General features: G+C 43.4%; 1 protein-coding gene across 4 annotated transcripts in view; it reads right to left on the bottom strand.

Moving 5' to 3' along the window:
* The window catches only part of PPP3CA (protein phosphatase 3 catalytic subunit alpha), a 294947-nt gene extending 277761 nt beyond the window's left edge, over positions 1-17186 (bottom strand). For 2 of the 4 annotated variants that reach the window (XM_060299755.1, XM_060299757.1), the window contains exon 1: positions 16373-17186. In XM_060299755.1, the coding sequence (XP_060155738.1) occupies positions 16373-16430 (58 nt within the window). In that variant the 5' untranslated portion in view covers positions 16431-17186. Of the gene's footprint in view, positions 1-14954; positions 15108-15394; positions 15418-16372 lie in introns of those variants that run through there. The other 2 variants (XM_070045609.1, XM_060299756.1) reach the window with 2 other exon arrangements.
* Positions 17187-18447: the final 1261 nt, after the last annotated feature.

The following is an 18447-nucleotide window of genomic DNA, read 5'->3' as shown; positions in this document are numbered from 1 at the left end:
GTTTTTTAAAAAAGTAACCAAGCATGTTTCTTACATATTTTTCATACTGTTCATATATGGAATGAATGGGACGCTTAGTCACTGGTTATTTTACTTAAGATATTCCTATCTGAATACAGACTTACCTGATATGTTTCTTTTACTAATAACATTCAAATTATCTATGCATGCAATAATAAACACTAAGCATAATCATACCATGGTATCAATTTCCTTAAAAGGTAAAGCTTATTTCAGGCAAGGTCTGGCTCAAGGATTAAAATAAACACACACAGCAGGAAAGTTGTAACGTATATTCTGTTTCTTCAAGCCATGAAATATATATTTATTTATACATATATACTTATAAATAAAAAAACAAGAACTGTCAATGAAATACCCTAGTTGTACTGCGCTCTAAGAATTAAGGTTATTCAATTTTTTCTTCTATGTGTTAATGAACACCTTTAAACAACCACCAAAAAAAAAAAAATCATATTTGAAATCCAAGGTTCACAAAAATGTCACAGGGGGAAAAAAGGAGAGGAAAAGAAAATATGAACCTAAGATGATTCCAGCAGGGAAGAAAATTTCCCACATACAAAGGTATTAGCCGTGAAGCAAGGGAAAGCCAGAGGCCTCAGTATGAAATTGGAGCTCCCTGAATTCACACTCAGGGCATCAAGGCAGGGTGCTCCATCTTTCGTTCCAGCTGAGCCTGTGACCTACAGCAATTTTACCTGCAAGACTTCCCACAGTCAGTCCAACCAGGTGTAGCTCGATCAGAAATGTGTTTAGCAATCATATGAACAAAGAAATGAATTTCTCTAATCACCTGCGTCAGAGAAGCATTAAAATTCTCAATCTGAATCATCACCCTTTTAACTAATTACAACATTGGTTTAAAAGTGCAACTAGGCTAGTTCTCAGCATTCGCCATAGTACAGGATGGTTACAAGTGGTAAACGAAAAATTCTGATCTCAGAACGATTCGCATTTGCATCTAAAATGCTACGATGAAACCACATAACTCCCTCCTCAAAATGTTTCATGTGACGTCTCCTTGAAGTGGCTTTCACTTTAGCTACGTGTGGCTTCCTTTATTTGCTTTAGTGACAAAAATATGAACATGAATATAAAGAAGCAAAGACTCTAAAACAAAGGCCAACAGTAGATACCACAGCCAGCACTAGATTTTTTTTTTTCATGGTTTTAACCTAGAGGAAAAACTCAAGGTCCAATAAAAATACCTTCTTTATGTAACTCACAGTTAGCACTCTTTTTATGTTTTAGATTAGTTTGTCTTATAACACAATGATAGGGTCAGCGGTGCCAAGTAAAGCCTGGTTAACAGTCCCATTGTTTGTGAACCTCAGCTACATATTTCTAAAAAGGAAGCCGATATACTTGCCCCATTAGAAAGCTACATTTTTCTCCCACAGGAAAGGCTAATGGTGTTCCACTAAAGTGATTTCCAGCAGTAACAATATTTTACATAAAAACAAATCCCTAATAAACTCTATTTTCTATCAATTCATTGATACCAACTAATGAATGTGGCCTTGAGTATACTTGAGCTTAGTGTCATGGTGGTAAGTCCAGGATCTAGAGTCCAAACACCTGCTCCACCACTCACTCGCTTGCATGACCTTGGAAGGGTACTGAATCTCCCCTAGTCTCAGTGTGATTAGAAGGCTAGAGCTAGGTAATGCATGTGCAGGGCATATACATTAATGTTATTAACATTTTTAGAATACAAAGCTCGTGTGTGTGTGTGTGTGTGTGTGTGTGTGTGTATTCACTTTACTATCTATTTACTTTGAGAGAGATCCTATGGAGAAACAAAGTAGCTGACAAGTTAACAAGTGTTCTCTTCAAATATAATCAGGTGAAATAACATATTACAAGACATATGCCATTAATAAACACACCAACTCCCTAACCATTATCGATGGAAAATTCATTCCTTCCACTCCCTGAAATGACAAAAGATTAAAGGAAGTCTCAAGGCAGGCAAAGGCACTGGAAAATTGTTTTTAATTTATCATTCTAAAGTACAGCTATAGAAAAACACATCAATTAGGTAAGGAAAAGGTCAAGGACAACGATTACTCAAGCACCTCCCTTTTTTTCTTTTTTTAAACAGAAGCCACAAGTTTTTTATTAACACAGGTGGGATTTTTTCCCATGTTATATATGCAGAACCTAAAATAAAGATTTGTGAACTCACTCATCCACACTGACTGGCTCCAAAAATTCATTTGGTTGCCAAGCTTAAATAAAGGCCTAGGCAAATCTACTAAGGACATAAATTGGGGCAAATAACTAGAAAGAAGAGGTAAAAGAATCCATATGTTTAAATAAAAGATCTAAAAAGCCTAGAAGCTCATATTATATTATTAGCACAAGCTAATACTTGTGCTTAGAAGTGTGTAAAATAATTACAGAATCCAGAGTAAAGGAGACCTGGCTTATACGTTTACATGAAAATGCCTGGGGAGATGGATAAGGAAGTCAGGGATTCCATAAGTCAAGCGTACTAGAAAAAGCAATCCAACCTGGGCTACGTTAATAAAAAGTATGATATTGGAGGAGAAAAAAAGCAAGTACTGCTATCACTACGTTTTCGTGATGATCAGATATAGCTTTTCCAGTCAATTCGTTTGCTGGAGAGATAAAAACAAAGATTAATTATGTGCCAGTCATCATGCTAAGCCTGGGGAGATGAAGTGAATAGAGGCTTGTCCTGGAAGATTTCACAGTTAAAGAGAAAGTTGTGTTGCAAATGTTTGTGATACCCTGTGTGTACCAAGTACAAGAGGAAGCACAGGCAGCTATGCCTGAGGGGATCAGCAAAGTAAGTTTTACACAGAAGGACACAGTAATGAGCAAGAGTGTTCCATGCAGAGGAACAACAAACAGAAAACCATAGAAGGTATCATTGGGGTTTTTAAGTTGTTCAGTTTAGTTCCATCAACTTTATATAGACCAAATAGCCCCATGCATGCAGAATACACATGTAAATAAAAAATGTTCTCCCTGCTCCCAAGAACTTATATTGTAATAAACTGAAGACACTTAAAGTAAGTTCAGCACAATGTGACATACTCTATATATACTGTAAATATTTTTGATATTCAGGCAATAAGGGTCAAATCCTATAATATAAAGAATTCCTAAAATTCAGTCAGAAAAAGATCACCAAAAATGGGATTAGCTGAATCAGATGTTCATTTTTAAATGATCACTCTAATGATAATGAATGTTAGAGAGGGGACAAGTTTGAAAACAAAGAGACTAATGTTGGGAGGATACTGCTGCACTGGGTGAAGTATTTAAAAGATCTCAACTGAAGGACAGATTTAATTAACTGGACAGATGGTAGTCACATTGCACCCAGGATAGAAAACACAGGAGAACAAACACCCCACTTTACTTTCACCATATCCATCCACAGCAACTGCTGCATATACGGTTTGAGAGAAAGATCCAGACAAAAGACTAGATAGCAGATACAGATGTGTTAATCATCAGCCTATAAGCAGAAGTAAATCCTATGAGTGTAAGGAGGTGAAACTGCCTGGAAGAACTTGTAAAGGGTTAAAAGAACATTTAGGATTCAATCAAGACGAGCTGACAAGTCAGAAAAAGGGGAAATCCAAGAAAGACAATGAGGACAATGTTTCTGGAAGAAAGAGGTGGCCCACCATGTCAAATATCACAGAGACCAGCAACTGGACAGTCATTGGTGACCTTTGCCATACTGTTTCAGAGGAATGGTAGAGGCCCCCAAACTACAATGGATTTGACAGTGGGTAGGAGGTGACAAAGTATATGCTTTAATGCAGGTTAATTCTAGAAGAAGAACGCTGCGCTTTCAAGGGAGCTGTCCAACAATAAAATAACAATACCTAACAGCTACCAAGGGCTCTTTTTGAGCAGGCAGTAGGGAAGGCATTTCACATACAATTCCTCTCCTGGCTACCACCACCTTCAAAATCAGTATTACTGTTTCCACTTTTCAGTTAAGAAAAATTGGGTTCGGGATGATTACATAACTTCCCCATGAACACACAGCTGGCACATGGAGAAAGGAGGATTGAAATGCAGGTTCTGTCAAACCATAAACCAGTACTCTTTCCACACTCTGATGCTGCCTCCCCATCACTGGAAATTAGGGGGGGTAGGGGGTTATTAACCATTTTACAGGAAGGTCTTTTTTTTCTTTTTTGGAAGATAGCTAACTAGTTGACTTTAAAAGTCACTTCCACCTTCAACAGCCCATGATTCTCGCATATACTTTGCTCACAGGTAGCTGTAATAGCTACAGAATTTCAGATCTAAATGCTCATCACTCCTTTTGCAGCACTTTTTATGCCATCTTCACTTTAAAATAAGCCCACATCCTAACAATGTGCCTATCATGCTACACACAGAGAAAATTAATATCGGTTCCATTTATTTTTGCCAAAAAATGAAAGTACAGTCTCTGAAGACAGTCACTTCCGTTTCCGCACTCCACAGCATGCTGCATCTTCTGCTATTAAAGTAATTATAACTTATATTGTGATTTGCTTTCGCACCTCACACTGGACAATAACCTTCAGAGACTGTCTACTTTATTGTAAGCTCTGAGAACATAGCACAGAGCCAGGAAGCAGGGGGCACTAAAACTCTGGTGCATGCATGCATGGACAGAACGGAAGAATGGATGGAGAGATGGATGGTGTGGTAAGTGAAGGAAATAATATTTTTTAACAGCTATTTTACACTTGATAATGGATTATTTAATCTATTTACCAACTGGGGGATATTACAATGATATACTTGAAGGAGGCAGTATGGAAAATCGAGTGGTACAAGAGGCATGGGATATGGATTTAAAGAGAAATGAACGTTCACTCACAAAAAGACTCCTAAAATACAGGATTTTTCCTGGATTCAATACCACCCAAAGGCAAAAAAACAACAACAAAAAAAACAACTAGTCAATTCACTAAATTATTTTTTAAAGATCAGTTACTTTCCAAACCTCTATCAAGAAGGCCAATCTTATCCTAAATAAGTAATTTACAATGGAAGTTCAGGTGTGACCCCCTAGGAGATGTTGGAGGAGAGAAAGTTTCATAAGGAACTTTGAAATCACCCCAAAAGTGCCTACCTATGTTTCAAGATCTATTCAATCTTCAGATCTGGCTAGCAAAGGTCTGTTCTCTACTCTCAAGTCTCAGACTTTTTTTTCTCTCAAGATGCATATGACATGACATTCACTTGCACAGAACACTAGCATGAGTGAATCCAGGTTCTAATAAACTATCCTCAAAAATGCTCACGGAAATGAAGGCAAACACTGCCACAGCTCACAAGAATGTCTGATTTTGACTGTGATTAAAGGCATATCGGTAAGATCAAGAGGACTGCAAGCTATGCAAATACCCACCATGACAGCTGCAGCTCGCATCCTCTCCCGCATGAGGAAACACATCAGGATGAAGTGAAAGTAGCATTTTAAGGCTGAACTTGAATCCACCCTAGTTTATATATAGATATTTTAAAATAAGTCATTTGCAAACTTCTGTATGTCGTTATCAGTAGCTGTTAATACCTCACAGCTGAGTGTAACACAGAACTGTGTTGTGACACTGCAGTTGGAAGCCACTGGCCTCTTTTAGGCCTCGGTGAAACTTAAACTAGTTATCAAATTACGATCAGACTCGCTGGGTTAGCCAATTTCAATGGCCTTAGGAGCTGTTTATCAACAACTATTAAAGACAGAGTGTGCCAGAAGTTAGAGCAGGCAGAAGAGGCAGGTTTGGGCTCTGGTCAAGTCGGGTGCTGAGGCGCCTTCATGGTGTGATTTGAAAAGTAAACAAGGAACTTGGCCTGTCCTCAATTACCCCACTAAACCACCGTGGTGTCAGGCTATCACACTGTCTTTAGTACTCGCCTGTATTACAAATAAAAGCAAGCAAAATACAACCAATGCCTACAGAAGTCACTGGTAAAATGCATTTGCTAGCCAGGTTTTCTGGAAAGCTCCTAGTTACAGAGCAGATTAGGTATTCGATACCTTAAAGCTGCAGATGCAGCAGGACTGGGAGAAGATACAATTGAAGGAAAATTCAGTAGGAAGGGCACGAGAAGTAAGAGCATCCCGACTCTGGGGGTCCTCACCCAGAAAAGGGACATCATGGGATGGATGCTAGACTGGGCCCCCCAAGTGGAGGACTTGCGTTCCAGGAAGTTTAAAGGTTAGCACAAGAACAGTGAAGCAACCGAGCCCATGGTGCTGGAGGTTCCATAGAAGGAAGGAAGCCAAGATGAACCTTTGCCCACTTCCCCAGTTTCAAGAGACCCTGACAACCTGATGTGGTTTTCCAAGAAGGCTACTGGGATGGGGAAAAGCCCAGAAACCATGACATGTGGGAAAAAGCTAGAAGAGTTAAGAACAGGGAAGCTGTTTTTAGTATCAAATAAGCTCTCTTGCAAAAGAAAAGGTTCATTTCATCGAACTCTGTAGGGCAATGCAAGGAAAAACAAACATGTATGTCAGAGCATCAGACTGAGGTCAAACATTAGGAAACATCCTGACGGGCAGAAATGGCCAGGATAGAGCAGGAGATCTTAAGAATTCGGGAGCTCCTTCTCACTAGATATGTTCACAGGCAGTGGAAAACTATCCCTCAGCGAGTCTGGACAGGGGTTCCACACTGGGGATAGCCTGAGCTAGATTTCTGGGGCGCTGTCCCATTCTAGGAGTCCGATTTGTTCATTGTGGTTAGGGTCAGACTTGAGCAAGTGTAAGAGATAAAAGGTTTCCCACATAAACTCCGATCCCTCTCACCAGTTCACAATCAGAGGACTGGCTCCAGGCTGGACAGGAGTTAGATTTCCAAGGTTTCTTCTAGCTTCAAATTTTCATAATTTTAGTCTCAGATTTACACCCAAATAAATGAGGATCATGTATTCTCTCTATTCAGAAGATCCCCACAATGCATTCCAGGGTTAAATGTCCTTGACTGGTTATAAAAAATAAAAAATAAAAAAATCACCTAAATCCCTAATGCTTCCGAACAGTGTTTTCTCTTATCCACTTGATAGTGGTGACGGATAACATCTGAGTGTGATCCACTGTAGAAAGAGACTTTTTAATATGTTAAATCTACAGTTTAATCACCACTCAACCTTTTCTTTTTAAGACTGAAGAATCTCTCAGTTCCTGTCACAATTTAAAATCCTTTAGTCACTCGGAGGGGACCTCTTTTTTTCCCCCCCAACATATTCCAAATTTTCTACATCTGTTTCTAGAAGTGCACGTGCAGTGAGACACAGCACTCATGTAGAATTCTGACTAGAGGTGAAGACAAGAGCGATTCCCCCCCGGCTGCTAAACGCAGATCGGCGAAGGTTGACAATGATGAGATTTTTATGTAGGAATATAGTTTCCCTAGTCTTCAGCTCCTTGAAGGAAATGTATTTCTGTGCTAGGGAGACATTAAATCCTGGCTCATAACCCAGAGCTGGGAAAGCCCCGGCTGGCCTGCTTTAACGGGGAGCCATATGACCAAGTCTGGGCTCGTGCAGATCCATCTGTGGTCCTCTGTGACAGCCATCAGAGCAGGCAGCTCACCATGCTGCCTCCCTGTTGCCTCCCTGATCCCAGGGCCATGCTTTCCTCAAAGCATTCACCATGCAGCTATGCCATCAGGAGAGCGGACTCACAAGCAGCCTGTAGTCCCGGCCTGAAGACTTTGTAGTATTATGACACAGACACCTCATATTTGGGCCTGCAGTACGTTTTACATCTCTGTTTTGGTTCCTACACGTATTAACCTTTATTCATTTGGATTTGCGCGTTTCTCGAGGTAAGCAATATGATTGTGAAGTGGACTCTGGGCCTCCCAGATGCCTGTCACAATAGCTCACCCCCACAGCCTGGGATCATCTCCAATCTTCCTGAGGAAAAAAAGCATCACCTAACTTTGAGTAAATCGACCTATACACCCTTTGACACTGACTCACTGAAAACTAAGCACTCCCTGGGTAAGCCACTATTGCCAGTTATGCTTCTGCAGGCTGGCTATTAGGCAAAAAACATACAACCCCAATTATAAAACAGAGTATTTCAAAACTCATGTGAAAAACACCTTCTACAGGATGGGCACTTACAAATCAAGAAACCCCTCACGTTTGTGAGCCACCCATGATTTAAGATCCACAAAATTTCAAAACAGAAAAGAACCCTATAATTTAAAATTTTAAATCCCTCTTATCCTTTACCTATCATTTCATTTATTTAACAATCGTGTATCAAATGCCTGTTCTAGGGTAGGCCCTGTGCTAGGGCTAAAGATACAAAGATAAGTGGAACCAACACCCAGTCTTCTGGGCTCTCCACTTCTGGGGAGGAGAGGCAGTCAGGTAAACAGATCATCACAGCAACATGCTCTATTCAAGGTGTCCGCTGTGAGACTGAAGAGACTGTGTCCCTTCACGCCAATGAGTGAAGGTATCAGGAGATGTGGGTCCCAGAGGAGGTGACATTTGAACTAAAGCTGTAATATAATGAGAATTAAATGATGAGAACTGTTATCATGCCAATAGTCAGACCCACACAGAGAAGGTATGCATGTACTTTAATTTATTAACATTAAATATACATAGCAGATCAACAATGCCAGGTTTAATAATAAAAAGAAATTTAATTCCTTTGTAAAAAGCAAAAAAATTATACCACAAACTTGAAGCCCTGACTCAGGTTCTGTCATTTTAAGAGAATATATTGTGCTTTTAATTTAATTTGATAAAATGGCATAGCTCACAAGATGTTTAAAACCAAATGTCAATGGATGGCTTAAAGCCCACTTAGGAGAACATAAGGAGTCAGCAGAGTTGGTGCCACCTTTTTTAACTTCTCACGGCCCCTGTATCTTCCCACTAGATAGCCTCCAGTGACACTGGGGGGGCAGAGAAGGGCAGGAGCTTATGCTGGAGAAGGCTGCATTTCTGGATTACAAAAGCTTTACAGAAAATGATGAATTGAGACGTAAACAAAGGAAGAGAATTTTGCTTTGTTTTGGTTTCGATTTTTCGTGTTTTGTTTTTCGTCATGAGATTTGCCAGGTCATTGTTCTCTTCAAGTCCAAGTCTGGACAATAGTTAAAACATATAAATCACCCAATAAATCAAACACTGAATGATTAACATATCTTTTCTCACTCGTCAAAAATTGATCGGCCTAAGGAGAAATACAACAGAAACTGAAAGAAAGCTTTCAGGTTCAAGTTAATATGCTAGGTTGAAAAGGATTTAGCCTTTTAAACTCAGCTGGCATAAAGCCAGTCCAAATGACCAAACAACAAAACTGCCCTCAATCTGTGTCACCTTCGTAATGCCTTCTTCTCATACTCCATTCCCTGATGTCGCTGGAGAAGGCAGCATTCCAATTAACCGGGCAGTCACCATATAGAGCCATCTACAGAGAATCGAAATTTATATAACGCACTCAAAATAAACATATAATGTGTCTCCATTTATGGCTTCAGGAGACACGTGATAATTGTGCATTGCCCAAATCATTCAACAAGAATTTATTCAGTGCCCAAAGTGCAAGGCATTGAGCTAGGCACTATTAGCTAGGCACTGTATTTCCCAAACTAAAAGTTTGAATACACATTTTAACAAATTATTTTATGTAACTTCCAAGTAAATGCAGCAATCTTGGGAGATACAGTTTAGACACTGACATACTAAAATTTCCAAAACATTCCAATACTACACAGAGACAACTGAACATTTTAAATCAGAAGTAGCTGCTCCTCCCAAAAAGAAAAACTGGAGCTATACAGTCACTGTAGAAAGAGACTCTTTAACTCTTAGAATCCTGGGGCTGATGGGAAATTTTTTTTAAATTTAGCTCCATATGAATAAAATATTCTCTCTGAACATCAACCATCATTCTTCGGGTTTCACAACTATAGAAAGTATCTGAAATTGACAAACATTGAAAGGTGGTATGTCATAATCTGGAGGCAGCTGTTAACGTAAATCTTTGGTAATTGACTTGTTTGTTTTGCTCTTTTGCAGAGACATGCAGAATTTCCAGCTGTAAGGGATGGAAGTTCAAAGAAAGTCAGAGAGACCACCTTTTAAAATAGAGTTGAATATATTTTGCTGTGAGGCAAAAGCACAGACTAGGGAAATAAAAAGAAAAACACAAAGTTCTATTCCTCTCTATGATGGTCTCAAAAGGAATCCATCCAATTCCAAAAACATATAGCATTTTAATAACTGATAACTGCTTCCTCAGAGTTTGTTTTTTTTTTTTAAATACCTGCATGTGCACTTGTGAAATGGATTTGAGATTCCAGCAATAGGTCTAAGCCCTCAAGTTGATAGTCCACCTGCTTTAAGCCATTATTCACAATCCCTAACCGTGGAGGAATATGAAATTTTTAATTTGATTTCTTATATGAAATATAATGGATGGCTTATCAATGAATACAGGAGATGGAAATATTATAAAATAAAATGGGTTCAAAATGCCAAAATGCAAAGAATATTAAAGACAGTTTACAAACTGAAACCCTGTTTCAGTCTACATCATTCCTACCTGATGACTGTATTTTAAAAAAGGAGTAGATCGCCTAAGAAACACTGGCTCCTGGGCTTCCCTGGTGGCGCAGTGGTTGAGAGTCCGCCTGCCTATGCAGGGGACACGGGTTCACACCCCGGTCCGGGAGGATCTCACATGCCGCAGAGCGGCTGGGCCGGTGAGCCATGGCTGCTGAGCCTGTGCGTCCCGAGCCTGTGCTCCGCAACGGGAGAGGCCACAGCAGTGAGAGGCCCGCGTACTGCAAAAAAAAAAAAGAAACACTGGCTCCTATTTTCTAGAGCTTTCCCTAGAAATTAACAAAATCCTCAAACCAGAGTAACAATATGGGCCATTATCTGTAGTTCAGACAAACAGTCTTACAATAACACCTTTCAAAATAAAAGTAAATAAAACTCCTTACCAGGAGTGTACGCTATTTCTATTTCTGTGTATATATTGATATGAATAGAAAACACTGTTTAACAGTTTTCCTTTAGTAAACTTCATGCCAAGATCAAACCAGATTTACCATCAGACTTTAAATTTCTGCTAAATATAAAGATATAAAAGCTTCCCCTAATAAAACTATTTTATATAGCCAGTAATTCAATAAAGAAAATTTCAAAACAAAATGTGATATCCTAAATATTACTAAAAGAAGTGACAGTTTCAAACAGATGCTCAAGAGAGAAGAGCATCTTTGCCAAAGGGAAGAATTTGCTTACACTCACCTCCATTCTAGTCCCACCTGTGACCAACCATTCTATCTATTCTGGCTCCATTTCTTCAACCATAAAATAAATGTCACATGAGCTACCACTGTAGACCCAAGGCATTCATGAATTTCAATATTAATGGTCCTGACTATTCTTGAGTGACCCTGAAAACACATTAACATGCTGTCATTTGTAATTCTGTGTCAGCAGTGACTGAATTGCCATTCCCAGGTGAGTGGACCAAGGGTAACCTTCCAGGCTCTCAACTCCCATTTGATGATCTTCTGGTTCTCACAAGTGAGTGGCGAGTACAACTGCTGCCCATTTACACAGAGGACAAGTAGCCTGTGATGTTATTAACACGTAACAGTGGAATTATAGGAAGCTGGGACTCAAAATCTCACTGTATTCCTCTTGAACATCAGGAGAATGCTACACTAGAAAGGTGCTGAAAAAATTAACAAAATGATTTTTTCATATCATTTAACTGGATTTGCTAAAAGGAGACTATGTCTAGAAAAATGCTGTTTTCCAATGAGGTCACTCTAAGTGGATTCTTTATTTGGTTTCATAATTAGTTTCAACTTTACACATGGCTGACACAAAAAAGATAAGGAAAAGCAGAAGAGGCCAATTATAAAAGCTATAAACGCATACTATGTCAGTCATATTTCATATCTCTAAAATTACAAATAAAAGCACATCATAAAGAAACAAACAGATCTTAAAAGGCATATTTTGAAAGTAATCTAAACAAATGTCAGAGTAAACCTCTAACTAGAGCCTAAGGTGTTACTTTTTTCACATTTTAACTGGATGTCTTAGATTGTTCTTTAAAGCAGAGGTTCTTCCCACAGTTCCCAAAACACTATTATTTTTTAAACGTTAATTCTTCTAACTGATGGCACTGGAATTTCCCTGAATCCCAGCTGCAACTGTTGCCTTAAGCCTTAAGTTTACAGAATGTTTTGAAAACAATGCACTTGTGTTATATTTACTTTATAGTGGAAATCCTGAAAGGATTAAGGAAGAGATCAATCTAATTTGCAATTAACAGCATTAATTTCCTTGCGTTCACTAAGTCCTGAAAAGAATTTGTTCTCTTTTGAAGGATATTCACCATGCCCAAATCGTGTTGCGTATAGTATTAATTAGATTAGCAGTCGGTCCCCTTTCTTCACATCCAGTGCTGATGTAAACTTCAGCCACCAAACAATGACATTTAGTCAAAGTTTCAATTAATGACACTGAATTAATGCAGTTTTAATATACTCAAATGGAAAACCAGATACATGGAAAAGCTCAACTGATGGTAACAAACATCAGTAAAATAAATTCACAATGAGCTCTTCTTGACACACTGCAAAGAAATGGTATTATTTAATATTCCATTTCAAGATCCAAACATGACAGTTATCACTGATGTACCATATTTTTGTTTTCTTTAATTAAGTAGTATTACCAGCCTCATTCAGCTAGAAACACTAGTGGCTTGAATCCCTATTTACTTAACATTTTACTTAGCTACAATCGTCTTGCTTATAAGATCCTAGATAGCTTTCCAGAATTTCTCTATGTGTACTTTGTCTACACAAATACTATATAAGCTGACAATACACAGAAGGACAGCTCCTTTTTTTGCATTCCCAAGAGTTAAAAGCAATCTGACATAAAGCACAAGGGTACCCTAACTAGAGCTTTTGAGAAATTCCCCAAAACACTTCCCAGGAATTGACCCCTCAACAACCTACCATGGTATCTGGAATTTCTACCATTTGGGTTAAGGTAAAAGGCCCATTACAAAATACCTGGAGATGGGAAGAGAGGAAAGGGCAAGAGATTTAACAAAGCAGCAGACTTGTCACATACAGTTCGATTTCCTCCAAGTGTTTAACTGTCATATAAGCAAAGTTCTACAGCCCAGCCTGTAGGGAATGTTAGGGCCACATGAAGAAGAGTTAAAGACAGGAACAGGCAGGGAGACATGAAGGGAAGCCAGAGTTTGGAACAAGGTCCGTGGAGCACCACTTAAGAGAAAAAACCAGACTATGGGTTGTATTAAGGGAGGAGAGGGGGAAATAGTTATTCTTCTATTTATTGACTTCTGTCTTTTGCCTTATAATTATACAATGTTTCTTTTTAAAAATATAAAACAGTAAATGGATCAAACTATTCTGCTTTCCAACAAATGGCACTACCAAGATGTTTTCTCTGAATTGTTTTTCTTTCCATTGTTTTTATGCAAGAACAGACAAAATGAAACAGCCCAAGTTTTGCTAGATGAAGTAACTTTCTGACGTTATCTAAACGAATGCTTTTCCTCTCCAATGCTGCCATGCCCTTCCATTTTTAAGGTTTAAAAACTGACCAGGGTCTGTGAACACACTCAAGAAGATGCTGAAAATCTGAAAAACTACAGTCAGTCGAGACTAAAACTCAACCTGCCTACCTTTCTAAAGTTGCATTCTGGAAATACAAATCAAGAAAGCTGTCACATCATCGCATTACTACAAACAAAACCACAAGCACAGCTTTATGTGTAAACAGCAGTTTGTTATACAACAAAAGCCAGATCACACTAATGAAGATAACTGTAAACAAACGCCATGGCCGCAGTAATAATGATCCGAATTCTTCTTACTTCTACTTGCGAGTCAATGTTATCTGTACTTTATAAAGTACTTTATAAAGGAGCAAAAAAATTTCACTTGCCTAGTTTAAAAACATGAGTCAATCTCAGACCACTGAGATAAAAGTTCTAACAAAATTTAGAGTAAAGTCATGGTTTCATGGCTTCGTGAACTATGTCTTATTGAATTTTTGTAAATGTGAAAAATCGTTTGGTAACCTGTATTCCATTCTGCAAACATGTACTTCCTACTCATTAAGCATACACATATGTTTTCACGTGGAAATGCTATGTCATAGAAGACTGATAATCAAAATAGATTATCATCTCAAATGATGGTAAAAATCATATGTATGACAAAATGTCAAATCCAACTTTCAATAATGCCTCTTAAGCCAACCATATAAAGTCTATAAGAAAGCATAAGAGGAATAACAGTAGTATATCCACCTTAACATCAGGATTCATCATAAAACCTTTTCTATAAACAAAATTTCACATTTAAAATTTCACATCAAGATCCCTATCAAAATATATGCAAAATTAACTTTTCCTATTTTGAATCTATTACATCCAACTGCATTTCAGTTCTGCAAAAATAAGTAAACCAAATTTTTTTGAATTATCGGTGGTCATGTGTATGTATAATGAAAAGCCATTTATGATAGTATGTATATAATACAGTACTGTAAAAAGGCAAGACAAAATAGCCATGGAATGGTTCAATGGGCTCTTTCACATCAACGGGTAAAGACATCAAGCCAGAACGTATGAACAATTATTTTCACATTCTTCACTTGATGATAATTTTACATTTACATTAAGAAGCCACACTCTGCGATTTAAAACAGAGAACTGACCTTATGTGTACACATGAGTGTTTTCTAATTGCTGACACATTTACTGCTATCATTTTAATTGTAAGCTTTACATCAAGTGTTTTGAAAAAAGGTAATCTCAACATACAGATTGGCGTTACACCTAAACTTCACACCACACTCACACGCACATTACTTTAAAAAAAAACTGAGCAAACCTGAGTGAAGCAATGAATAGTTCCGAAGCCCCATAAGGACTTATGCATCATGCATGGTCTTCAGACTGCTGGGTTACTTCACCTAACTGCCAACTTCATTGCCTTGCACTCTACTTGCATGCTCAGGCCACATTAGATACTATCTCTGTTCGGCACAAAACACACAGGCGTATACACACACACACTTTCTCTCTACACCGTCCAGCGCTGTTTCCAATTCCAGAGGCCCGCTCTGCGCGTAGCCCGTGCCCATCCCTACTCTGCTCCGCGTCCTGACTCCAGGAACGTAGGGATACTACTTAATCCTGGTGTATCTGCTCTGTGGCCTCATCCTTCCAGGATTCACAGGATGGTTCCACCCCCACTCCACCACGGAATACAACGGAGTCGGCGGATTCCCCGGTGCGAAAGAGGAGACCACTACCTGTCCCCTTCCTCACCCCACGCATCCCGGCTTCTCTTCGCCAGAAACCCCAGGGCCCTCGCCGCCAGGAGTCTGTGATCCCGGGGGGGAGAAGAGCCAATGACAGGAATCAAATAGCCCGTTAACAAGCGGGTGCCAGGGGCACGGAAGAAGTGAGCGGGGTGAGGTTACCACCGGGGAGGTGTGCTCCAGCAGGGCACCCTTCAAGAGCAATGACAGCTCGGCGGGGGCAGGCTGGGGGCGGCGAGGGAGGCTGGGGAACCGCTTTCCGTGTCTCTCTCAGGGCCTGCGGGGGAATCCCGGGGCGGCAGCGGCTGGGCTCTCGGGTCGTTCCCCGCCTCCCACGCCCCCTGCGCGTCCCCTCCGCCACCCCCTCCCTGCGGCCGCCCCCGCCCCGCGCGGAAGGAAGCGCCGGGCTCCCCCCACGCTCTCCCGCTCTCTCGCGAGTCCTGTGCGGGCCCTTTCAGAGGGAAGGGAAGAGGGAGGGGGCGCGGAGGGAATTGCTGCAATGGAGCGCCGAAAGAACCCTGCCCGAGCGAGGCAGGCGGTGGAAAGCCACGGCCACATAAAAATGCCATATTAATTTCTGAAAAGCCATAAATCACCCCTCCCTCTGCAAAAGAAAACCATAAACCCGATCCCATGCAAGACTGCGAGCAGCCACCCACTTCCTATTTCTGTCACAGCAGCTACACCCTGCCAGCAACCACCCCCCGGGCGCCCCCTCCCGCCACAGCCACCGCCAACCCCGCCACCGCCTCCCCTCGGCTCAGCCATTTGCCAACTGACGCCCCCGTTACATAAAAATGCCCCAAGGGGGGCCGGGTGGGAAGCCTGGGGAAGGGCGCGCGAGGGAGGGGGTTCGAGGGTTGCACAATATCCTAGAAGGTCCGTGGCTGGAGCCGGGAGAAAACCCGGGGTTGGGGGAGGGGAGGTGAGCCGCCCGGCGCCTGCGGCACACTGTGCACCCGGGCGACCGCGGCGCGCCGCTTACCTTTCACCACCCTGTCGGTCGTCGACAACTTGGGATCAATTGCCTTGGGCTCGGACATCTCCGGCCGCCGGGGGACAGCGACGCGCTGCTCGTCCGTCCTACTGCACACCCCGACCGGACCGGCGGGCCAGACACTCAACGCCGCCGCCGCGCTGCAAACCGCTTGGCTGGAGGTCTGGGCTCTGAGCTGGCTTGAAAGTTACTGCCTTCTCCGCGCGTCCCTCCTCCTCCTTCGCCGCCGCCGCCTTCACTCCTCCTCCGCCGCCGCCGCCAGCCCCGCCGACTCTGCTCCGGGCTGCGCGTGTGTGGTGGTTATTTATTTATTTTCTAAGCACGCCTCTCGGTTCTTCTTTTATTCTTGGGGGAAGGGGGATGGGGAGGGGAAGCGCACACACGAGCACCCACCCCGGCACGGAGATCGGGCACCGCGGAATGGAGCCCCACGCGCGCACACTGCCGGGATTAAGACCGATCACATGGGGAGGGCCGGGGGCGAGGGCGGAGAGCCAGGGCCGCCGATATCAGTGCCACCAGCCGCGCCTCAGCGTCCCCGGCGGCGGAGAGGCGGCCGCCGCTGCTGCTGCTGCTGCTGCTGCTGCTGCCGCCGCTGCCGCTGCTGCCGCTGCCACTGCTTCCCCACACAGAGCACCGCCGCTGAAAGGCGGCCGCCGGAGACGTCCCGCCGCCGCTCTCGGCCGCGCTCGCCTCTGCCTCCCCGCGCTGCTCCTTCACTCACACAGGCACAGCCGCGGAGCTCGGCAGACACAGTCCCTGGCGCAACCTACCCTCCGCCACCGCCGCCGCCGCCGCCGCCGCCGCCGCCACCGCCGCCACCGCTCCCGCCTCCGCCTCCTCCCCTTCCTCCTCCCGGCCCCCGCCTCTAGCTCTTCGGCAGCCTCCTCCTCCCCGCGGAGCCCGCCCCCTACTCCCCCGACGTTGGAGCTGCGGGCGCTCATTGGCTAGTGTGCGCGTCACTCACTGCCAGCGGCGCTCCCCTCTGGTCCCGCCTCCCGCTCCTCCTCCTCGTCTCCGCCCCCCGTTCTGTTTTCTCGCGGCTGCCAGTCGAGCGGGTCTGCTGCCTCCACCGCCCAGTCACCGCTCAGGTGTCACTGTTGCTGGCAGCCCAGGATTAGGGAAGGAGAATGGGCAGGGGGTCGCGGCTGGAAGGAGAGAGGCTCTACCATGCCTCCCCCAGCCCCATTTGGCCTCCTCCCCTGGACCCCGCACACACACCCCGCGCCGCTCTGGCAACCGTGCCAGGTCGGCTGGGTTAAGCCGCAGTGTGAGTAGCCAAGTGCGGAGGGTGTCTCCGGGTGTGTGCGTGGCCCGCGAGAGGGCAAGAAGGGAGGAGGCGGAGGGAGGAGGGAAGGGGGTGGGGGTGAGAGGCGACCGAGAGAGGGCGGAGGAAGGAAGAGCGCGAGGAGCTCCGGGGCCCGCCGCACAGCTGCTGTCGCTGCCTCAGCTGTCCAGAGAGAAGCGCCAAAACGGGGACGAATAAACAACTTACCTTGGAGAGATGGGCTCTGCCTGTGATGGGTGTACGCTGGTTTTCCTGTTGGGGCTTTTGTGGGGCGTGGTGTAGTGGTTATTAATGTTTCCCACCCGTGCATCCACACCTTCCGACGAACAGCCGCTCCCGAGTGTCTCCGGCCAGGGACGTGGCGGAGAGTGCGGGACGCTATAGGACGGGGGACCGGGCTGTCCACTGAGGATGGGGACGGGAGTCCAAGCGACCCTGGGCAACTCTGAGTTACCTGGGTCAGCCCTGCTGGTCTCCAGGGAGAAATGGGGATGCGAGGGCGGGAGAAACACCAGAGAGGGTCGCCTTTTCCCTGTTGACACTGCACATCCCGCGACTGGTCGTACATGGTGACGCCACGTCTCCCTTCCCATCTCCCTTCCCAGCACCCGACACCACCTGGTGCTTCTGGTACCTGCAGGGCACTGAAGCCCAAAGTGGGTCCCCATTCTGGTATCCTCCCGTTGGAAGGAGTGTGGAGGATGGAATGGGAGGTGTGGAAGGCCAAAGCGTGACAGTGGCCCAAATGCTCCCTTCTGACCTGCCTGCTGCGCCA

This window comes from Globicephala melas, chromosome 5, assembly GCF_963455315.2.
Source record: "Globicephala melas chromosome 5, mGloMel1.2, whole genome shotgun sequence".
Classification (NCBI taxonomy): Eukaryota; Metazoa; Chordata; class Mammalia; order Artiodactyla; family Delphinidae; genus Globicephala; species Globicephala melas.
The sequence above is the reverse complement of the archived record's forward strand: the minus strand, read 5'-3'. Positions and strand labels throughout refer to the sequence as shown.